Source organism: Centrocercus urophasianus, unplaced genomic scaffold (genome assembly GCF_019232065.1).
Source record: "Centrocercus urophasianus isolate 14NV4802_14NV808 unplaced genomic scaffold, USGS_Curo_1.0 seq_29, whole genome shotgun sequence".
NCBI lineage: Eukaryota > Metazoa > Chordata > Aves > Galliformes > Phasianidae > Centrocercus > Centrocercus urophasianus.
Window position 1 is genome coordinate 9419357 of NW_024884855.1, and position 24023 is coordinate 9443379.

The 24023-nt window shown below is 49.7% G+C and overlaps 2 protein-coding genes across 5 annotated transcripts in view; one reads left to right on the top strand and one right to left on the bottom strand.

The window, feature by feature from the left end:
* Positions 1-11047, bottom strand: part of WIPI2 (WD repeat domain, phosphoinositide interacting 2) — a 21041-nt gene extending 9994 nt beyond the window's left edge. For 2 of the 4 annotated variants that reach the window (XM_042827636.1, XM_042827635.1), the window contains exons 1-3: positions 10849-10913; positions 5825-5995; positions 3371-3453 (exon numbers count right to left, since the gene is read on the bottom strand). In XM_042827636.1, coding sequence (XP_042683570.1) covers positions 3371-3453; positions 5825-5946 — 205 coding nt within the window. In that variant the 5' untranslated portion in view covers positions 5947-5995; positions 10849-10913. Of the gene's footprint in view, positions 1-3370; positions 3454-5824; positions 5996-10848 lie in introns of all 4 variants that reach the window. The other 2 variants (XM_042827638.1, XM_042827637.1) reach the window with 1 other exon arrangement.
* A 3007-nt stretch (positions 11048-14054) lies between these two features.
* MMD2 (monocyte to macrophage differentiation associated 2) lies at positions 14055-23097 on the top strand. Its single transcript, XM_042828075.1, has 7 exons — positions 14055-14101; positions 20692-20773; positions 21251-21411; positions 21602-21676; positions 21962-22063; positions 22476-22545; positions 22873-23097. The coding sequence occupies exons 1-7, from the start codon at positions 14055-14057 to the stop codon at positions 23074-23076; spliced, it is 741 nt and encodes a 246-aa protein (XP_042684009.1). The 3' UTR covers positions 23077-23097.
* Positions 23098-24023: the final 926 nt, after the last annotated feature.

Sequence of the window (24023 nt, forward strand, 5' to 3'; positions counted from 1 at the left end):
ACCAAACAATTGGCACCAAACAATTGGCACCAAACAATTGGCACCAAACAATTGGCACCATTCTCATCACCGATGACAGGAATTCCATGAGAAAAAGAACAGAACCTTCTAACATTCTCAGTGCATTACAATGCCATTGCTGTGTAACACACCAGCTTTGAAAGTGCTTTCTTTGGGCAGTTATTTCAAGAAAAAGAACAGAAAATATTTAATTCTGTACACAAGAGCAAGAAAGCAAAAGCCTCCCTGCAGAAAAGAAGGGGGGTTTATAATGAGCATTTTCAGTCTTCATGCAACATAATTGACTTTTATCCAAATCTAATAAGCAAGATTGTATTTTTCCAGAGAAGACAAAACTGCTCACAGAGGCTTTGAAAATTCAATTTCCTCACTTTTGCAAAAGGGATAATGTGTTTTAGAAATGAGTTTGTTTTCAAGGAATTTCTCTCCATTTTCTAGATGCCACACACAGCACAACGCTTGAAGAAGATGAACACAAAAATCTGTTTCAATAACCTCATGCACAGACTTCTAGATGCAGAAAAGTAACATAAGAGATTCCCAATCTTTTGACAGTACAGGTTATCAGCCTTCCATCCCAGCCCAGAGCCCTCCACAATAACAGCATCCTTCCAGAAGAGCCAGAGAGGAGTGGTGCACGGAGACCCCAGACCACAGCCTGATTGCCCCCTGATCCTTGAGGCTGGGGAGGGAATACTCAGCTTCTTTCCCCATCCAGGGGCAGCTGCTGGGACTTGTTTTGCTCCCAGGAAGGCAGCAGAACTGGTATTTCAGAGCTGGAACAGCAGCAGAGAACCAATGAAGAAGTGCTGTCCTATCCTGTGCTGATGCAGATTAGCCAGCAGGGAAGGACACCATCAGGAACCCAACTGCTATGGGCATGGGGAAGAAATAAAACAACAAACCTCCAAAACTGAAAGCACCTAAGAGGTATAAACATTCTCAGACTGTTACCACGAGGAGACTTCCTATACTACGACACAGCGACCGTTCCAGAGAAAAGCTCTGTGCCTGTCCAGTAATTCAATTCACTTTAAAAATACAGGATGCACCTCTGTTCCTTTGTCTTCTCCTAACAGGAAGAAATGATAAAGGTCCCTTCACAGCTGCCAAGTCATTTATGCTTCCTAATGAGCAACCATTCAGAAGCACCAGGATAGACTGCACATCCTACAGCCAGCTGACCCGGATTAATCATATCTTTAATGGAACCTGTTAAGTCCTATAGCAATGCTGTTAACCAGTCTGGCTTCTTTTCCTACTTGTATTTGTTTTACAAACTATATCTATATGCGTGTATTTGTATTTTCTACCCACTGTGAGCACCACCAGCAAGTCAGACTGAAAATACAGTAAAAACAAAGAGCTGCAAAACGGTGCAAGCATCAACAGCGAGAGAAGAACAGGCAAACGTAACAAAGTTACAGTTTCATGAACACAACATGCATGAGAGCTGGTCAGAAGCAGCTCGATTACAATCAGATGTGCTTCTATTCCATTTTTAATCCAGGTGCATGAAGAAGTTCTAAATATTCATTAGGCCTCAAAGAACTCTCCAATCCAAAACTCATTTTTATCAACTGAGCAGGGAGTTGGATGCATCACGGTGATGACTGTAACAGGGACAAAGAAACCTCCCATTCTTCTTAGTTGTTCTGTCAAATAAGTGACAGCCAGAGTATATGCTGTAATTTACCTCGGGCATCTACATTAAGAACTTGCAGATCACCCAAAGAACAAGGTCCTGACCACAGCTCACCCAAAGCACAGTCTTCAGAACCACGCAGCCCTGGGGTTCTATGATTCCATGTACAAACTGAACTGGAGGCAGGGGCCTCAAACTTTTCCTTCCTAGGAGGTACCAGAAAAGCCCACCACCCCCATGCTGAGGTTACAGTTTTAAACATGCATTGGTGGCAAGCCCAAGACTAGAAACTATTTAACTATATATACAAAAAACTCAAGCATGTGGACGAGCAGAGGCCAAGTCAGACAGCTTACGCAGGTCAAACCACCAGGTTTTCTATTAAAAGTCATCTTGCATTCTGTGCTCCACGTCTACAGACTTAAGGGTCACAGAGGAAAATTTCTAATATGAAAAGGTTAAGCCAATGCAGGCAGCCCAGAATAGACAGGACCTGAATCAGCAGGTCTAACTTCCAATCCCAGCTGCTCCACTGCAATATTCTGAATAAAGTACTTTATCCTACCTACACTTTGTGTTTCAAGGACTACCTTGAAAGTTCAGCTCAACCTCTCCCAGTACGTTTCTTCAGTGTCTCATGTAACAGGAGTTCTCTTCACTGGGTCTCTTCGGGTCACATCAGGCCAGATACTGCAAGTGCCTAACATACTACAGAAGTCAGGGACCCGATTTCAACAGCATCAAATGGAATTCAAGTCACCCATTAACCAGTACAACCAGACCATGACTCAGTGGGGCAGATGGAGCTGCAACACAACTCACCCGACCACAGGGGCCTCATTTAAACGTCACAGTTACTCCTTTCCACTGACTGTACACCAGAGCAGGCTGTAACCACAGATAATAGCTGATCTGAATCACACACCACTTCCAAACTTCTGATGACACAAGGTCGGGTCACTTTGGGAATGGAGCCCAAAGACAATCCTGCTGTGATACACCAGGACTCCTGAGTGCAGGCTGACGTGGTGGCTACTGGCACTACTGCTTGCCTCTGCCTTATAAGAAAGGGAGGACTGCTTGCTCTCAGCTTTCACTGAACCATCTAACCATCTCAAAAAAGAGGAAGAAAGTTGGGAAAGCAGGGTTACTGCTTCTCCTCCAGGCGTACCTCCATTTTATCTCATATCCTGCTTAACTGTGACCCATACTTGAAAAGTTACCAGAATTTAGATTATCCAGCCTTTTGAATGGGTGAAGCTGCAGCTATTGTGTTTCACAGCAGAGATTAGGATTCAAAAAATGATGACCAGGGCTTTGGATTTTTTGATAAGACTATAAGAGTGGTGACTTGCCCCCAAAAAGCCAGTAGAGACCCCAAAAATACTCTCAAACAGTGTTGTTTTTTTTTTGTTATACCCAGGTGCTACATTACTTGGCTGCTGGACATAAAACTAGAAAAGCAAAGAAGTTCTCTTGGCTATTACCAAATTCCACAGCCTACCTTCTAAATTTAAATATGTAACACTGACACAGGCTTACCATGATAGCAATCAATTGTTTTGTATTTGTGTGTTATTTCACCATACACTTGAGGTTCTGCTCACGTGACATTCAAACAACCAGTGAAAAAACAGAACAGTCTTATTCTTCCTGAATTCAACCAATGGAATAAAAAACACAAATAATAAAAAGGATACTCACTGCATTCATAGATCTGCTCTAATTTGTCCACAGAAGAAAGAGAGAAGAACTTGTAGCCTGATTTACTGCCAACTGCAAGGGATCTGAAAAAGAAACCGAGTCCATCAAGAACATAAACGACACTGGCTGCGAATCCCCCTTGGAGAGACTCCTACCCCATCTCACACCTCGGGTAACCCAGGAAGAAAAGAGAGAAAGTTTGACCAAGAAAAGCCATCACACACAGGTAATTTCCTGAACTCTTTAAAGAGTTTGAGAATTACCCCAGCTGTGCAGTCCTGATCACATTTGATGAGATTACTGGTCCCAGCTTACAGCCCAATGGAGGCCGATCATTTCCCCAATTCCACAGAAACCAAAAGCTTCAGTGTGGAGGAAAGATGACTTGAATAATGCAACATGAACCACTGCCATCATTTCCTCATCCTGAGAGGTGACCTACAAGACCTTTTAAACCGAGGCTGTCGGGGGATTTTTTGCCTTTTACACTGTAACCTTCCCCAAGCACCCCAGGAGAGCTTTCATATATATATAAAAAAGAAGGAATTAAATACTGCCAAATTTAATTTTCTCTGCTTTTACTTGATGACACTCCAGCATCCCCAAAGAACACCGTTAGGTCTCAGTTGTGCAAACACTCGTGCTGAATCTCTGATCAGAGGTGCTCCCAAAAATGCTCCTCACTGATGTTAAACAGATTTTAACAGCAGCAGAACATTAAAGATGAACGACCAGCCATTCTTTCCACCATTACTCCACTTTCACACTCTGCCCACAGCCCGATGCCTTTTCCAGTAAAGAAAGGTATTACATTCTGAGCTCAAAAAACCTTTAGGCTCAACTGGCAGCTCCTCACACACCAAAGCAGCTATAGAAAATTAACAGTACACACAGCAGCATGGAAGTGCATCACTGTACTTACAGCTCATATTTATTACTGCTGGGACACACGAAGCTGACAGATGAACACAGAGCACAGTGCATTTCAACGTGCCAAGCCGTGGAAGCCATTCAATAAGAGGCTCAGCCCCAATCCTGTCACCCCCAAACTGCCCTCCTGAACCCCACAGGATGCCTCACTTCCACTCACGCACTGACAATTAGTTCTGTGCTCAGAATACAACACATCCCTGGATTCCTTTTTCCTCTCCTGTATTCTCTCTCACGTTTCCAATGCCAATCCTTCTTAGACTTCAAGGCCCCCAGAAGATCAAAACCCGTTCCTAAAACTGCTCATCCTCCTGAATTAAGGTTCCAAGCAGCCAAAGCGACTTCTGCACGATGGCGTGATGTCCTCTGCTAGGAAAAAAGACTCAGCTGGAACAGCCTGCTTAAGGAATTACATTTAAGAAGTCTGAAACGCTCAAATTAAAAGATTCGCCATCTAGGCAAGAGAAATAAACCTCTCCAGATGCAATAACCATGATATTAAAAAAGGAAAAAAGATATTAGGCTCGGAGACAGAGAAGCTATAAAACCAAATTTCGTTGCTGCTCTTCTAAGCCATTCTAGAAATACCAGATTTAATTTCATTTCAGGAGGGGTTGCTATGTTCAGCAGAATGCCTCCGATTATTTGCTGAAGACTCTTCATTGTTTTTCCTGACTTTTGGACAACTCAATGAAAATCCCAATGTCACAGAAACGTGAAATTATTATTTGGTCTAAGAGAAGCTACAGATCACTTTTTTCACTGTTTCCCTCAAAGGAAAGGGCAATGCAGAATGACATGGAAACCGTCGCATCACAAAGGCAGACGAGCATTCAATTCAGCTGAAAACAAAGGAGTCACAAGATGCCTTGCAATATGAAAGAAATCCACCTAAGACATAGGATGAGCACCTCAGTGAGAACTCCATTTTGCCAAAGAGCATGCTAATACTGCTGTATCACTGACACCACAAAGCAAACCCATTTCCCTTGCCCTGCTGACCACCCATTCTTCATCGAAGTAAGCCCTAAGCAGTGGCTGAAGAGAGCTGCATCCATGCCAAAAAACCATTCCATCGAGTAGAAGGCAAAAGAAAGGCAGCATAGAAGAGATCTTTCCATCCATTGGCAACTGCTTTTTGTTACTTCTTCCTGGATCAAGGTCATGATGAACTCACAGAACATTTGCACACAAAAAGTTTCAGCTCACGTCAGCATAACTGAACTCATCACCATCATGCCCACACAAGGGTAGCCAAGAAAATCAACCATTTTTCCTCTTGGTTTTGGAGGGTTTGTTTCTTTCTTCAAGTCACTCCTGAACTACTTGTTATGAAACCACTGGAAAAAGGCTTTTTAAAATGTAACAAGAGAATCCAGGAGGCTAATTTGTATCAGTACCATCCTAACGACTTGAAATCCCATCTTCCATCACACCACCGTTACACTTAAGCCCTGCAGACACTCGATAGCTTCCTAAATGACCAAATCCCACAGAACAAGGCTCTTGGCAAAATTACCTCACCTCCTGAAAACGTGCTGCCAGATGGGAAGAAATGTGATCAATAAGCCATTCAACCAGTGCTCAGACGGGCAGTGGCCAAACACGAAGACACTGCGATTCATCACCAGAAGCTCCTTTAACATCGTGGCTGTTATGCTTTATTATCACCAATTTTCAAAAGCCGGTGAGAGGCTGGAATTGAAAAGAGATCAATATCCCCCAAATTGCCATTGTTTCCCTACCATCACACCACACAGGTGTTCTTTCAGCCCCCTGTGCAGCCCCTATCACAAGCCTTACATTGCACCCTTGGAGCTATTCCACCATCAAGGTTTCTCCCCAGCACAAAACTACCAACGCAGCTGTGATTTATGAAACTGCATTTACCCACTCATTTTTTTTCCTCCCAAGATAATGCTGCAGTTTGATTCAAGACTAGGTAAATCTTGAAAGCATTTTCAAGAGCAGCTGTCATAAATAATTCAAATTAACCTCATCAAGCAACCGGTGCTTAGAAATATTTCACGTGCTCCCCTGGAGATGCTGACATTCCCTGTAAGGGCACCCACCTGCAGTGGGAAATCAGCTGGGTCCATCTCTGGGTGCTTTAGCACAAGCCTTTTCAGATGGGTTAGGAACTGGTACAGGTTTTCTTTTGCTCCCTTAATACGAATTATTTTGCTCCCTTAATATGAATGTAGAAGAGAGAAAACCGGTTTCGCCGTTTTCATCATCATAGAGGACTTGCAGGACAAACACGACTCCAGAAGTCATTACTATTTTAAATAACTGGTTAATTAAACCTCCTTTCATTACGATACAGTCTCATTATACTAATGTTCCAATTCATTTAAGAACCAATGTAGATTTCTAAGGAGAAAACATTTTGTGAACAAATGCTTATGATGAAGAGGGGAAAAATAATAAACAATGAAATGGCATACTGATAGAATTACTGGAAATGCTCACTTGGCTCTGTTTTCACCTCCCAGCTGTCTGCCAGAATCCAAGCTGTAACATCTTCTAGACACATCTTAATAGGAAGGTCAGCAATGCTGGTATTTCAGTAAAAGATAATGCAGAGAACTCATACACAGAAGATTTATCAGCAGCACCAAGAACTAAAATGATTTTCACGCTGCTCTTACATTAGGAAAGGAATTATTGCAAATTTAAACCTGCTACAGCAGAAGAAAACCTCCCTTGCCCATCACTTAGCATGCAGCAATAGCCCAGGACAACAGAAGGTTCAGAATCCAAGCACACATCGCTGCTCTCAGGCCAAACTCCTGTGCAAACTCACACACTGTGGAACAGCCTCTCTCACCCAGAATCATTAAGCAAGCCACCTCAGCTGCCACCTCCACTGCAGTGAGAGCAACAAGTGACTGCTTCTCTCAGCTCTCTCCTGAATGAGAGCTACCTGATCGCCTCCTCCTTCCTTCTTTCCTTTTCAATTCAGCTTTAAAGCCTTCTTAGCATAAAGATCTCTCCTGTCCTCAAGCACCCTAAGGGACACCTGAACCTATGAGAACAAGGCAGAGAAGTGAATGCTCAGTGCCCAGCACTCCGTGCTCTTTGCACAAGCAGTTCAACAGCAGAATCAAGAGAAGACAGCTTTAATACAGAGATTCCAGCATCACCAGGTAATTATAACACAACTCCCCCAACAAGAAACATATTCTACAGCTTCAGAACTACGAACATTTACTCAGGACATAGAATCAGGATGGACTGACACCTGCCTCCTGCAGCTCCATACGTAATGAAGGCAGAGGCCCTGCAAACCAGGCTTCCTGATGTTTCCATTAGAAATCCAAATGCAAGGCTCTGTTTTGTCCTCTCATTAGCACTGTATTCAAAACTACTGCGACTATTTGGTTTTCAAGTGTCATTACTTAATTACTTATTCTTAAAATGCAATTAAAGCTTTTCTGAAGTTTGCTGACTTCTGTTATTTCCTAAGTTACTGACATACAATTTGTAAATAGAACGCAAAGATCATTTAAGCTAAAAACTATGCTCTTTCAAAGGCATTTCTTTAGGAATATTTGTGTAACAATTCAGAGACCAAGAGCTTTACCTATTTTACAGGTGCATATAAACTTTGAGACCTTCAAGCCTTGCTTTACAAGCGACTCACCTTCACCAAGAGCAGGCACGGATGCTTCTACAAAATATTGAGCTCCTCTCACAAGCTTTAAACCTCATGATGGAAACGTGCCATACAGCACCTCTCCCAGAGGGAACACAAGCAGTGCTCAAGAGCTCTTACATGGTGCTCTTACTGAGCATCTGTCATTACAGATTTGCAGTGCTGAAACACACCTGGCACCACCGAGAGCCTCTGCGGCTCGGTTCTGACTTCTGCTCCGTCAGCTTGCTTATCTGTAAGCTGGAGCTTCTGCCAGGCCAAGTTGTGCAATGATTGATTTACAGGGGGAGAAGGGCCAGGGCCAAACAAGTGTGCCAACATCATCTGAAAGTGACCTCCTCTGTTCTTCCTTGATGAAAATATACCGTATCAAAGAGAAGCCACAAACCACCTGCTTCTGTTGCTTCATAGGTGGAGCGTTCTCTGGCAGTTCCACTCCCTGCCAATACCTCCAAACCCCGATGTAAACAAAGCTTAGGGAAATAAGGAATAAATAAGCAAGACAGCCTATGTAATAATGCAGATGCAATTTCAAGAGACAAGACAGCATCACTGCACATAGCATCTACAAATGAACACACAGTCTTCCACAAAGACTACAAAAACACCTGCTCTTACCACCTACTCCTAAGTGTCTTTTTCTGATGCACAGCATTTGGCTTTGCTGTCCAGGTAAGCCAGAGAAATTAGAGCACGCACGGAGCTGGCACTCTGCTGAAGCTTTAACACAGACAATGCACTCACATAATTTATTTCCCAGTTTTGTCTGCCGGCAGTTTTTCTAATTATAAAGCACACCTTAAAATATGATGGGAGCTTTGCTGACTGGAAGGATATAAACAAAGCTTGTCTTTCACATGCTGGCTGAAAGAACTGCATTTGCTCACTCTGCCTGTCTCAAAAAGGACTTACTACTTAGAATGCAAGTTTTAAACAAGCAAGCTTTTGAAGGCCCAGCATGGGAAAGTGTAATTCATCCCTAATAAGAGCCCTTCATCTCTCCTCACCTGGTAAATGGTAATCTTCTAGATGTCTAGAGGAGCATACCAACAAACCCAGACAGCTGACCTCTTGTTTCTCTATTCAAACAAGAAATTAACACATATCATAAGCAGAAAAAAATATGGAGAAAAAAAAAAAAAAACAATAAAAACATCTTAAGTTTTTAAGTTAAGGCACTCACAATCACTAAGTCATACTCAGTTTAAGAACTAGAATGGAAGTTGGTTATCTGTGTCATACAGCAAGTTAAACAAGTGTTTTAGCTACAAACTACTCCCAGAGGTGTTGCAGAGTTACTGTTTTATACAGATACTAGCAGAGTATTCATTCTTTTGTTACAGCTCAGCTATCTGTAAATACACACAGCTAAGGTGCAGCTAAAAACTGGCAGCTCCTTTAAAGAAGGAGAAACAGTAAAGCTTTTATTTTAAAGCCCAGATCATCAACCTGAACTGCACAGCTTCACTGCAAGAACTTACATAAGGACCTTTATAAATTACAACAGAAACAGCTGACAGATCTCCCACTATGACTTATCCAGTAATGAGTAAAAAATGGTACCTGAGCACAACACAGCCACGTTTTATATGCACAACCACAGAGCAAGCTCTGCATTGCACTTGATGAAAAACAGCTGCAGAAGTCTTCAGTGTGAATCAATGCACTGAATGGATAACTATTCACTTGCAAACGCACTGGAGGCTCTCCCCCACCACTCAGCCACTTGTAAGTTCTCCTGCCTCAGGTCTATCCAGCTCCACTTCTTCATCCCCACCCCAGAACCCCCACCATAACCTACAAAAGCAAACAGAGCATCTCCTTCACGGATGTGACCCTTCTCCTCAGTCCTGGCAGCTGTCATAAGCAATCTTCATGGCTTCAAAATGCCCACATGCTACAATATACGAGGAAAAGTGTTAAAGTTGCTGTGAGAGAGCCAAGCAAGCTGTTTAGAAAAAAAGAAAACCAACAACAAAACCTCACGACGCACGGATTACATTCAGTGATGCCAACCTGAAGTCATTTCCTCTTACTCACTTCCTAAAATAAAACTCCTCCTTTCACATGCTCTTTCAGCTATTTCCCACTAGTTTCATTTCCTAAGTATTTCAAACAGGCCGATCCTTCCTCACTGCTACAACTATCAGCATTTCTTGAAATGAAAGACACTGCTCTTCAACACCCCATATAACATTAATGTCTCCTAGCCTAAGAATGCCTCAATTATCAATAATTATGGGACGTGCAGCACGAACTACCTGACCCTTTTCAGAATTTAAATCAACCACAGAAGACAAAGGGAAGTTCAAGGACCACGCAAGAAGCCTTTTTTCCAAACCCGAGGTAATCTGCTTCATAGAGCTGGATGGAAAGAGCCACAGTGAGCATCTGGGCTACAATCCCCTGGAAGACCTGGGTCTCTCCTAAAGATTTGGGTCTCCCTCGACGATCTGGGTGGCATTGAGGAGCACACAGCCCTCCCTTCTCAACCCAAAGAAGCGAAGGCTGAGCTGCCCAGGTCAGTATCCCAGAGATAGATGAGACAAGAGGACTCGATGGTCCCTATGAGATGTACCCTGCAGCCCAGGGGGTGGATATACGACCCTTCCCACACCTCCTCTAAAACAACGAGAGGAAGCCAAGCCCCACACGGCGGTGAGGAGGAGAGAGATTGCAATGGAAACATTTATAGAAGCATGGGCGGAAGGAGGAATGGGGGGAGGGGAGCCCCTAAAACAGCAGGGATGAAAGTCCCACTTCAGGGCTCCCCTTCACCTCAGAGCCCCCCCCCCAAAGTCCAGCCCCCCCAAATCCCCTCAGACCCCCTCAGATCCCCTCAGACCCCCCCACACCTCCCAGCCCTCCCATACCGGCGCCGCCCCCTTACGTGTTGTCCTGGTTGAAGTTAGCGAAGAGCAGATGGCCGCTGCCGGCGTCACCGCTCTGCCCGGCCAAGTTCATGGCGGGACAACCCTCAACCACCCCCGTCCGGCGGGGGGACGCCTCCAAAAGGCAGCGCAATTCAAGCCCGGCCGCCCCGGTCCGCTCCACACGCCCGCGGCCTCCTCATCGCCGCCAGCGCCTTGTTTACGCTGCGGGCGGCACAGAGGCCCCGCGCAGGCGCTGCCCCGCCCCCGCCCTGTGGTTGCGCATGCGCTCATCGGCGCCGCCCGCTCTCGCGGCCACCGTCCCGCCGCCGCGCATGCGCCCGCCGAGTGGGAGGAGCCGCGCATGCGCTACCACAGGGGGCGCCCAGCACGGTTGGGTGAAGGGCGGGGAGATGAGGGTGTTGTAGCGTTGCAAAGCTTAGCGGGGAGCGAGAGGGCCGGCGAGCGGGTAGGAGGCTGCCGGTTGGAGGTGGCGCTGTCCGCGCGGTCACGTGACTGTCACCGCGCCGTGGGGTGCGGGTGGCGCTGCCCGAGCCCTGCAGTTCCACTCCGTGCCGCGAGAGGTCCTCAGCGCTCAGCTGTGGGTCCGTGCGCTGAGCGGGGGGGGGGGGGGAAGGGAAGGGGGTTAACCGGGGGACCCCCCCCCCCCCCCCTCCGTGTCCGTCAGTCCTTCTGTCCCTGCACAGCGACTGTCCCTATTGCAGGAGGGCGGTAGAACCTCCTGGGAACTGTTGGAGTGAGTGCGGTGCCGCCATCGTGATGCTTGGAGTGCGGCTACTCCCATCACATGTGGGTCATTATTCCCATCACATCTGGGTTATTCCTGTTAAATATGGGTTATTCTCATCACATATGGCTGATTGCCATGAATAAGGCTGTGATCCTACCAGGACCCGGCCCAGGGGAGTCCCCAGCTGCAGGACCTGCACAATCTGAGGCCTCATGTGTATTTGGGGAGGCTTCCTGACCTCCGTCTTGATGAGACGACCAAAAATCACTGCCTTTGGGGCACCCCAGCATCTCAGAAACCTCCTTGTGAGCGATCATTCACTATAAGTTTTACGTACTATTTTAAAATTATTTTCAGTAGAGGTTTTTTTTTCCTCCAGTATTAGAAGCAAGGCATTCACCGATGGTTTATGCCTTTCTTCAGCCTGAAGAGGGTTTGCTTTCAGCTGCCTGTAGTGCTTCGTTAGTCCATACAAGATCTAAATAGCAAAAAAGCAATGCGTTGTGCAAAAGACAATTTGCTAATTGGTGGGAAACCTCGATTAAAACTATAAAGCAGCATGTAAAGATCTGTGGGCTCGGGGCGTGGGGTTGGAGCCGTTCCCCTGCAGGATTTCGTGAGGCTTTCGTTGCCATAACAACTGCAGCCAGGCTTCAAAAATAGTAACTTATTTTTCATTCCATTCGCCTTTTGCCCTCTGGGATGGATCTATTTTGGGAGTGATGGTTCAATTTTGGTGCCCTCCACCACTGCCCCCGGCCGGGGGCTTCGGGTGGGTTTATGTGGGTAAAGGGGATTTGTTGCTGTTTTCTCTTCCATCTAAGTGCAGAGAAAGGTAAAGCGGGGAGCAGGCATCACAAAACAGCCTTTGCCAAAGCCTTGTCATCCTGAAGCTGGGGAAGGAACTTGGAAAAACAACCCCCAAAGCGTAGGAGAGGGCTTGGGAGTGATCTCATTGCATGGCAGCATGAACCCATCACCCACAGCAAGGGCCCAGATACAGTGGGAAGGTCTCTCTGGAGCAGGGACATATTCATTCTCTTGTCCCCTCCTTGGTTCCAGCGCTGGAAATCATGCAAAGGAGCTGAGCCCAATGGATCCCATCACATGGAGCATCCCCCTCCCATGGGTCCCATGGAGGGAACGAAGCTGCACTTGGAGGGGGTTGCACAGAGTTAATTGGTGCTTTGAATTACATAGCACACAGATGCCCCTCTGCTGCAGGGATGTAGTGTTCACTTGAATGCAAAAAGGAGCTTCAAAGCATGATTTGGAACTGATGGAAAATGATGTTCTCAAGGAAATTTTTAACTGCTTTGGCTCTGTGGAGCCGTGTGCGATTGATTTTTCATGGAAACAACCATACGAGTACCCCCTGCTCAAGGAGACACCTGTGGCACATGGAGATGTTCCCCCTTCGTCCCACCACCCTTGTTACAGCATCAATAAGGACAAACTGTATTTGGGGACATTAGGGCTCTCCTCCTCCAGGTGCTGCTATCCCTATGGCCCCTTCCTTGTCCCTCACCTGCTAGCCTGAAGGCACCCTCATCATAGAACCACAAAGGTTGGAGAAGACCTCCAAGGTAACCGAGTCCAGCTCAAACCCGTTCCCAGCATGACACCAAACCATGTCCCTCAGCACCACATCTCCATGGCTCTTGAACACCTCCAGGGACGGTGACCCTGCTGCCTCCTGCAGGTGCGTATCAGCGCCTCAACAACCAACCTGGGACTGGGAGGGGATGGAGAGGACGGAGGCTTTGGATGGAGGCTCGTGGGTCCGCACCCCTGCACACCCCTCTGTGACAGCTGGAGCAGAACCATCAGCTCACAGAAAGCCGCGGGGCAGAATGAACAAAATCCTCCCGATAAAATAAAGAAAAGCAAAATCAAAGCCGAACGTCTCCCTTCGGGGGGCTGGAGGGGGGGGGGATGGGGGAGAAGGCAGGCAGGGGCACCTCAAAAGGCACCCACAGTCTCCACCACGCTCGCTGCTCCCTCCATCCCTCGCTTTAATTACATTTTCAATTCAAATCTGCTGCTATTTGATCCGCCGGGGGTGTGTGTCTATGAGCGGGGGGTATTTTTAGCTGTGCTTAAAGCTGCCTGGGTGGATAAGAGAGATTGTGCAGGTTGCCGCGACCAGGCGGAGCGGGACGGGATTTGTCCCCCCTCCTCTTCTCCTCCCCATCTTTGCCCATTTGCTGGCTGTGAGCGGGGCTGGCTGCCTCTCCAGCTGCCTCCCTTTCGGTCGCCTTTGTTTTTCCCCGGATTCTTCTCTTGTGCAACAGGGGGGCGAGGCTGCCCTCTTCTTCTCCTCCTCCGCGGCATTTCGGACCCGACGGAACCCATGAAGTCGCTGCGGGTCCGCAGGGCATCGCCACCCTCGTGGGGTTCGGGGATCCCCGGGCTCCTCACCGCACACTGAGTCGCCCGTGGCCGCGTCCCGGGACGCCCCATGGCACCGCCGCGATGCTGGCGTCCGGAGCCCTGGATTTCCAGAAGACGCGCTACGCCAGGTAAAGCCCTCGGCGCGGGGATTGCTTTGCTTTGTGCCCCGGCCCCTTGAATCAAGCCAGAACCCAAATCGAACCCTGAGAGACCTTCAAAAGGTGCTGAGTGCCTCAAAGCGCAGGGCAGGTGCAGGCTGTTCCCCTCACCTGCAGGCACACGTTGTCTTTCAGGATAAGGATGTCTGTTCCTTTTTGCAACCATAAGGGATTCAGAGCATCGCTCCATGTAGCAGGGATGGGGTTTGCTGCCGTTCAGACCTACTGACCCCATATGCCACCAGCCTAAGGCATGTGGACCAAATAGGTGGTCGAGGGGGTGCTGGGTCTAAGGACTGGTCCTGGAATTCCCCACTGGGTTTAACTCTGTTCTCCTCCCACTGCTAGGGCACTGGCAGCTCAGTTCTCAGCTTCCACAGACCTATCGCTGGGTGCTGACCCCCCGTGGGGGTTACCAGCTTATGGGGAACCTAAGGGCTGTGTAATGTCTGGCCATAGGATGCTAGGGAAGTCCTGGGACAGGTTTTGTCCTCAGCTCCATGCCTGTGGATGTTTCCATCTTTGCACAGAGCTCTGTAGATAGTGAAGTCTTGGGGGGGCACCAATGTCTGTTTCTGCTCCAGCAAAGTCCTGGTGCTGCTGTCAGGGTCAGATACCCCTCCCAGAAAGAAATGAAAAGGAAGGGTGGTGATGTTCTTGCTCCAAGCAGGAGAACCCCTGACTGCCTTCACTGGGAGGAGATGCAGAGGCAGCACCTGGCCCAAAACTCCTCCCGAGAACAGAATTCAAACATTTTTTTCCCAGCCAGCTTGCAAAGGGCCATTGGAAAATGGAGCCAAGCCAAGTTCAGTGCACCCAGAACAGGGAGAAAACAGTGCATTTGTTCCATGGCAGCTGTGCTTTGAGAGGTAGAAGCAAAGCAGAGCTGTTCCCCATCACAGTCCATCTGCTATCCTGGTCCCTTGATCTCCCCCCAAAAATCAGCATCCTTAAGGCTTGCTGTGGTCCTTATGGAAACAGCTTGTTAAATGAGTGTGTTGGAGAGGACACTGCACAAGAATGGGAGTACAGGGCGTGGGAAGGGCCAGGCCTTCGGGGTGTTCTTGATCCATCACTGGGTGCAAGAGTCTGGATGGGGAGCAGGGCGACATAAACGCTCCCCCAGCTCTCACCCCATGATGTACTGATGTGGTCACCAAGCACGTGGTGCTCACCCAGAGCTCCCTATGTTTCCACAGAGATCCTCTTACCCCAGTGCTTAAAAATAACCATTCACTAATCCCCATCCCCCTGGGCTCCACATAGCAGCTCTCTTCTCTTTCTGAACGCTCTTCCATACCACACCTCAAAAGAGACCCTAAAACCACTCTTTCTCTCATGCGAGCAGCTCCCCCAGCTCCATTGGGCCATGGGTGATGGGGACAAGCATGAATGGGAGCTGCAGCAACATCAGCACTGCTCCTTCAGGTCATCATCAGCATCTTGTCATATCTTTCCAGAGGGTAAAGAACACTCAATTCCTCAGAAAATAAAGCAAAAAGTTTCCTTTGTGGTGGAAAGGCCTGGAACAGCTCCATTTTTAATGTCTTTTATCTAATTTCAAGTGAGGACCAAGAAAGGAGGAACTTGGCCATCAATACACCTGCCAGCAGGAAGAAATAAAACACAATGACCTGTTGGGTGGGAGCTGCAGTGGTTTCAACAGAGATGAAAGGCAATGGGATCAATGCAGAAGCAACCTGAAAACCACAGGGAGAAACCCAGGGCTGGAGGGCACTGAGTGCTCTCAGGTGGGCTTTGGGGATGGAGCACTGCTCTTGAAAGAAGGAAGGCAGAGGGGGTGTCCCCATTTCCCACTATAGCAGTGGATCTGTGTGGTCACATCATCCCTGGAACCCATCGGGGCCAGGTCACAGGCCAGTAAACGATCCCTCCCTTACCCTGTGCTGCTTTGGCTCGCTTTTCACTGTGGGCTCTCTATTGGGTGCCTGTGTGCAACAGCAGTTCAGCTCCGGTCTCCCTGCAGGCACATAAATGCTTCTCAGCATTGGGCCATCAGGAACTGTAATTGAAAGGAAACAAGATTACATGGGGAGAGGCTGCATCTGGCCAGGTCCTGCAGCTCTGGAGTAGAGCAGCCAGGGTGAGGGCACTGCTGGGAGCTGCAGCCTGCACTGAATCACTATAATTAAGTGGTACAGGCTCAGGATTTGATTTGCCCACAGAAGAGGCTCCACGTCTTATTGCATTTGCTTGTCTTGCCCTGCACATAGGAGCAGCAGCCAGGATAGTCCTCATGACAGGACTGTCTATAGGTGCCTGCTCCAGCCTTGTCTGCATGGCACGTAGAATGTGAGCGAGCACTGCTACATCCACCAGCACTGAGGGATGGAGTGAAAGGTCAGGGGAGAACTTCACTGCTCCCTGCTATGCAAGGAGACACAGACTGGTCCCATCCTGTGCATCTCTGGGAGCCATCAGTGCAAAAGGCAGCAAAAGCATTGGGGTGTTCAGACTCCAAATGCACAAAGACTCAGCCTAGGCAGAGCAATTGCACTGGGAGCATTTTCTCCCTGTTTGCTTTGTAAAGGAAGCACAAGCAGCCCCCATCTGCTCCCACACACACAGAGCTGTTTTCCAAGATCTCTGCTTCCCCCGCAGCCCGTATGATGAAGCAGTGAGAAGGGGGAATGCTTTCAGCATTAGGATGGCAGCTCTGGAGGGGCAGGGGCTGCTCATGGGTCACACCGTGCCCATTGGGACCTGCAGTGCTGACCGGGGACCCCTGAGAGAGACCCCATGAAAAATAGGATCACCACATCTCACCAAAATATTGACTCAGCTTAGAAGCAGTTTGACTCACCCTCTGAAGTCAGCACTGCCAGAACTCATGCATGAAGTTTGTCCAGATTGCAGTTGTTGCATCCAGGTACTGGGAGGGCAATGAGTGCTCACAGCATCCTCAGCACAGCTGGTTGGAGATGGGGACATCCCCCCCAAACCACCCATCTCCTTCCTTTGGGATGGGTCGGGGGAGCAGGCAGAAATCACTGCATGGGCAGCAGCAAGCCCCATGGGCAGCCAAGCCGAATGCTGCTGGGGAAGGGCAGTCTCTTTTCCAGCTGGGAAATGGATGCACCACGTCCATCCTCCAGCTGGTGTTAGATATCAGCCTGATGTGATTCCTTGGCACAGCTTACCCTGGCCCATTCCATGAGATAGCAGTCAGTGCATACATGGAACGTGAGGCACTGCCCAGTGTAGCTGACTGGTGCACAGGAGACTCAGGAGGGCAGGACTCAGGCACCCTTTGGAACTTTCCAGGTGAAACTGAACCTTAAGCCATAAACATTTTCATGTAGTGCTCATAATCCTGAGTTAGGGGAGCTCTATGGGATACCTCCTGATAAGGCCAAATACCACCAACATCACAGTGCTTGCTTCAGTCACCAATGAGCTGAGCAGTCCTGAGTTCCAGGAAAGTTGGGGTCCAAAGCTGTGCTCCTACACTGCACTTTGATGCAGATGATATTGCTTGAAACCATTCCATCTGCTTCCTGGCTGGTGAAATGGTTCAGCCAGGGAGGGAATGATCAGGAACTGTACCACTGACCTCTGTGCTCACAGTGATGCAGGCAAGGCAGTGAGAAGCATGCCGAGTGCCTTCCCCAGCAAACAAATAGCAAATAAGGGGAGTTTTCAGCCCTGGAAGCAGCCCTGCAAACATCCACTGAGCACCTGGGGGATCAGAGTCATGTTGTGACTAATCATGGCTCGCCAGGACCAAATGAAACAATAAGTCCCAGCTCAGAAAGTTATTTGGGAAACACTCACAGATCCCATCTGCTGTGAATAAACAACAGCTCTGCTGTGGCTGCGGGGTCACGAGTTGCTTCAGAAGAGCTGGAGATGCTGTCTGTACAGAGAGCAGAAAGCTGCCGGAGAGAAAAATAAGTATCCATACCTAAAGGAGCACCATATGTTCTGTAGGAGCACACATGGGAGCAGAGGCTCCAACGGGGCACATGCCTGTGTGGGCAGCTCCACAGATGGCAGTGCCAGGCAGCATCAGCTTCTGCATTTTTGCTTCCCCATGGAGAATGTAAGCCCTCCTCTGCACCTTCACGTGCAGCACACTGAGCTGATTGTGAGCTGCAAAGGAGCTCAAGAGGATGGAGCCTCTCACAGGAGCTGCAGTTGGAGCTTTATCAGATTATGGGAAAGAAGCAATGCACACCAAGTCCCAGCTTAGAGGGGTGCTGTAGCAGCACGTGCACAACCACAAGCCCAAAGACCAAGCCCTGGCATCAGCACAAGGTATTCTGCCTCCAGGCTCATTAGGGCAAACACAGGCCATGTGCAGAGAGGGTGTGGGGTGGTCAGCCCTGCAGGGCCGCATCTGCTCCATCTCTGCACTGCACACATCACAGCACACACATGCTCCCAAGCCTTGCTCTATCAAGGAACACCCAGAAGGATCTTACCACCACATCAGCATCCAGTAAAGGCTGTTGCCTTCTCCATCCATCCTCTCTGCAATATGCCACTACCAGGGTGCAATCCTGTTTCCACTTGAGCAGGAGGCACAACAAAGCAGCTCTCACTTCCAAAAGCATGAAACCAATCTCTGAGTCAGCTCTGCCCTTTTATAAGCCATTCACAGGTGAAACCCAAAGCAATCAGCTGCTCTGGGTCATTCCCTTCACCTGCCAGCACCCAGCATTGACTGTTGGTGGGCAGAGGATGCACTGGCTGTGCCCAACTCCTTGATGCAGAGATGGATGAGATGTTGAATGTATACAGCTTGACAAAGAGCAATGTCAGACACTCCAATACACCCCCATGAGCCATCCCAAGGATTCATTTAACTGATCCCTGTTTTCACTTTCTTCTCTCCCAGCACTGGCAAAGCCAGGCAGAGCTGGCTGATTGTTTGAGGTCAGAACTCTGTTCCTGGACAGAAGTCTTTAAAAAAAAAAAAAAAAACAACAAAAAAAAACCAAACCCACAAAAACACAAAAACCCACAACTACAAAGCAAGAAGAAGAAAAAAAAAAACAAAACAAAAAAAACCAGAGTGGGAGAAAGAGAAGGAGAAAGGAGCAAGCCTGGGAAGCTGTCTCTGTGCTCTGGCCTGGCTGCTGGAGACAAGGGGCTCTTTGTTCCTCCGGGCTGAGCCGGGTTCTTGGGCCCTTTTCAGTCTCCCTTGCTGGGCAAGGGGCCCGGGGAGGGCAGGCACAGCTTTGGGGCTGCAGCAGTGACCCATGTTTGGTCCCCACCAATTCTGGGAGCAAAACGATTCTGGGAGCCCTGAGGGCTGTGCTAAGCCCTGGGGTGCTCTGCTTCTCATGCGCTGTCGCAAAGAAGAGAATGGGCTCGTGCTCCCATCATGGAGGTTTTAAACTTTTCTGTGCCTTTTGGGCTTTGCAGTCACGCAGTGTTTGCTGAAATGCTCTGCCCAAAGGGCTGGGAGGGCTGTGGGAACAGACCTCCCCTCTGTGCCCCTCACAGCCACCGCCACGGGGTCAGGATGGAGCAGCAGCAGGCGCAGGGCTCTGTTAAAAAAAATAAATGCAAGGAAAGGCTGTGTGCATGTTACCCCAGCAACTGCAACGTCACGAGGGACGTCTGGGCCTGCAGCCCCACTTCTCCTGGTTATGAAAAGGGAAAAGAAAAAGAGAAGCAGAAAGCGAGGGGGACCTGGGGACAGTCTCCTGGCAACGTGGGGCAGCGGTGGCCTCCAGCAGGGGGGGGGACATGGCTGGGGCATGGGGAGTGCAGCCAGCCCTGGTGGCCCTGGTGGAATGGGGGGAACCCAGTGTCCCCATGATGGAGGTGGCATCTCCAGGGGTGGAGGGGCAGTCCCAGGGATACTGACTTGCATCCTGCCTGTGGGCAGCACTGGTTTCCTTAAGGTCTAACGTACATTGTAAGCAACATCCCCTCTATTTGCAGAGCACAGGGAGCTGAACCCCTCTGTTTCTCTCCCTCAGGTTCACCCTCGGCCCTGCAGCAAGGTCCAGCCAACCCCCAGCCCCTGGCTGTGCACAGCTGTGCTGTGAAACATGCTGCAGATGGTGCAAAGCAAACAGGGTCAGGGAGCAATTAGACCATCTCCTGCCCCTGCACCCGGCTGTCCTGGTCTGATCTGCAGCAAAAAGCATCTTCAAATCACTCTTTATGAGAGGCAGACAGGGAAGGATGGCCCATTATTCCCTTTCTCTACTCTCACCCTGCTGGAGAAGGCAGTGGGGCATGGCTGCTTTCAGGGATGCACACTGAATTTGCTCCCAGTACAGCACCACCTACCCAGCAGTGGGCTGCTGGCACAGCTCTTTATTGCTCCGTGTGCATTGATCTGATGGGGGAAATCGATACGTTCCTCTGCACGCCAGGAGCAATCCGATACTTCAGGCAAAGAGAACCAGAATAAAAAAGAAGGAAGTTTCCTAGGGAGCATGGCATGGCTTCCCCAGCAGCGATCAGCCCTGGGACACTTGCTGGGGCTATGGGGTGGGTGCAGGTGATACCCTGCCCTCCAAAAGGGCTTTCCCAGTCCTCCCATTCCTTGATGTGTTTCTCTCCCTGCTCCATTGCAGGTTCATGAACCACCGTGTTCCCTCCAACCGCAGGTACCAGCCGACAGATTACGAGCATGCGGCCAACTGTGCCACACACGCGGTGAGTCTGTGTCCCCTCTTGGGGTATGGGACAGTGCCCGGCCCCGGGGGTCACCTAAAAACATCAGCAATCAGCCCTGCAGCCCTTGAGGGTCTCAGGGTCGGGATGAGCAGCTCTGCCTGGTGCTCTGGGAATGCTCTCCTTCCTGCTCCAGCCCTGGTGTGAGATGGTCCTTTTCAGATGGCCCTCAGCAGAGCAGGAATATTTGGCAAAGCATGGCTCCCCCTAAGAAGGAGAATTTTCACACCAGGAGCAGCAATGGGGTTGTCTGTACGGTGATGGGAGTGAGCTTCCTGAGGAGCTTCTGGCTCCTGCTCCAAGCCCATGGCATGGCCAAGAGGTGCTGGTCCTCCTCGTGCCCTCCTCCTCCCCCATGCCCCTGCTTGCCTGCACTTCTGTGTGGTGAAGTGTGGGGACCATAGATCAACTGCTCAGTGGGCATGCAAGTTGTGACCATCAGGCTCCTTCTCCTCCCAGTTCTGGATCCTGCCCAGCATCCTCGGCAGCTCCATCCTCTACGTCCTCTCCGATGACCGGTGGGAGACCATCTCAGCCTGGATCTATGGCTTTGGCTTGTCCAGCCTCTTCATCGTCTCCACCATCTTCCACACCATCTCCTGGAAGAAGAGGCATCTCAGGTACCAGCTCTGCCCACTGGGGGCTCAATCTCGTGTTTGTAGTTGTAGCACAGCCCAAATCCTCTTGGTCAAAGTTTTTCTGAGCTATGCCAATGGGAAAAAGCATTTTCTTTTTTTTTTTGCAAACGTATCTGGTTTTACAGAGCACAGTGCCACGGGCTCTGACTCCATCTGTATGTCCATCCTGCAGGACCGTGGAGCACTGCTTGCACATGTTCGACAGGATGGTGATTTACTTCTTCATTGCAGCATCATATGCTCCATGGTGAGTGCCTGGCGTGCTCAGTCCTAATAGAAGGCAGAAACCAGCCCAGAAGTAATGGTCAGAGATGGCACATTTTCATTAGAACTTCCCATTCTCTGCATTTCAACCACTTTCAGCTGATGTTATGGGTGAGAAGGGCAAGGGCACCGTTGCTCCAGCACCTCCTGCCTGCAGGAGGGCTGGGGCACAGCAGCAGGTTGGGATGCAGAAAGATGGGGCACAGCAGCAGGTTGGGGTGCAGCAAAAGATTTGGGGTGCCCCTCACCGCAGCCCTGGGTCTTGCAGGCTGAACCTAAGGGAGCTGGGGCCCTGGGCCTCCCACATGCGCTGGATCATCTGGATCATGGCATCTGTCGGCACCGTCTACGTGTTCTTCTTCCACGAGAGGTCAGTGCCTTTACCCAGCCCAGCTCTGCCCTTCCTTCCCCGAAAGCCCCCGTGCAACAGTCCAGCTGTGAGAGAGGCCATAGACGGAGACGTGCGGATAGACAGACAGACGTGGGGTCCCTGGGCAGCCTCCTGGGCAGGAGGATCGCATCCTTACCCCGTACGCTGTGTTTTTAGGAGGCTGCAGCTCTGCGGCAGGGATGTGGGAGTGAGGATGTGCTGTCATGAGTGTGTTCTTCCACGGGGTGGCACCAAATGGAAAGCTAAAGCCCCCAAAGCCTTTCCAAAGCCCTCTGTGCGAGCTGCCAGCTCACGCCTGGACGTGGGAACTCCTGTGGTGGCACCCGTAGATGGATGAGATATAAATGTAAAATCCGACCCTGCCTCCAAGCACCTTCTCCATTGGCTGCAGGTACAAGCTGGTGGAGCTGGTGTGCTACGTGATCATGGGCTTCTTCCCTGCCTTGGTCATCCTCTCCATGGTAAGCCATGCTGGGAAGCACGTGAGCTCAGCACGAGGGCATGTCCAGTGGGGTTGGGATGCTCCAGGAGGTTGGCACGGTCCAGCCTGCAGGCAGTTGGTGATGGATGAGGTGATCATCAAAGATGATGTGGTTTGATTGCATTCGGGTGCCCTGCACGTACCACGTGTGCCCGTGGCCGTCTCCAAAGGAGCTGCTCTCCATGCTCCATTGTATTGAGAGCATCTGAGCAAAGCTGAGCTGCTGGCCATAAGGAGGGGTTGGTGTAGGACGAGGCTCTGACACATTGCTGGTGGTGACCATACTGTCCCTGTGTTTTTCTCTCAGCCCAACAGGGATGGCCTCCCAGAGCTGGTGGCCGGCGGGATTTTCTACTGCCTGGGCATGATCTTCTTCAAAAGCGATGGCCGCATCCCCTTCGCCCACGCCATCTGGCACCTCTTTGTGGCCATTGGAGCTGGCATCCATTACTATGCCATTTGGAGGTACCTCTACCGGCCCGATGCACTGGAGTCCAAAACGTCCCGATAGACGCCTTAAGGACACTTCACATCCATGGGGACATGGAAGGGGAGCAGGGAGGGGAGCCCGGGCCGTGGGCTCACCCCGAAGCCTCCTGCTGCCCCCTGCATGATTTTGATTTTAAACAGATTTTTCTTTTTTAACCTTGAGAACTGTTTATTTTTTTAGGCAATGTTTTCATAACATGGTGGCCACCTGAAGGGCTGCAGGCAATAGGGGAGCTTCGCTCACCCTGCTAACCCCAAGCATCCCATTGGGGCTGTGTCCCCACACTTCCTTGGCTGGTGACACCCTGGGGACCTGCAGCAAGCTCACAGCCATCCCAGCCTGGAGAGGCAGAGTGGAGCCCCCTAAAAAAGGCCTGAGTGGAACGCTCATTGGCACACCTGCGTGGCCCACAAATGGTCAGAAATCATTTCAGCATCAGCCTTCCCCTCCCATGCTCTTGAACAGGAAGGTCCTGAATCAACAAAGCCTTACTTGCCATTGAAACTTGAATCTCTTCCAGCGTTCCCCAGACTCCAATGCACCAGAAAACCCCTTCTCCGAACCAGTATTAAGCACACGTCTCGGTGTGTTCCCCTTGGACAGGCCCTCAGAGCCCTCCCAACTGTTTTCTCCTAAGGTCTCTTGGTTTCCTTGCTGCTCTCAGTGTCACCTGGCTGCATTTGGGCTGTCCTGACCCTGGAGTTTGAAGTGCTCAGGCTCAGCCTTGGTTTCATTATCCCAGGAGAAGGCCTTGGCAGTGGCTCCACACAGCTGTGCCATTTTGCAGCAAATTACCAAAGAGAAGTTCCCCAGATGCTCTTCCCCTCTTGACATGGTGGCTGTAGTCTTCATGTGGGAAAAAGAAACAACCCTTTTCCATAGGCAAAGAGTTCCAAGAAGGGGCTGTGCCCCGCGTCCCAGCCTGGCACAGGGCAGCTGGGGCTCTGCCCTTGGTGTCCCAGAGCAGC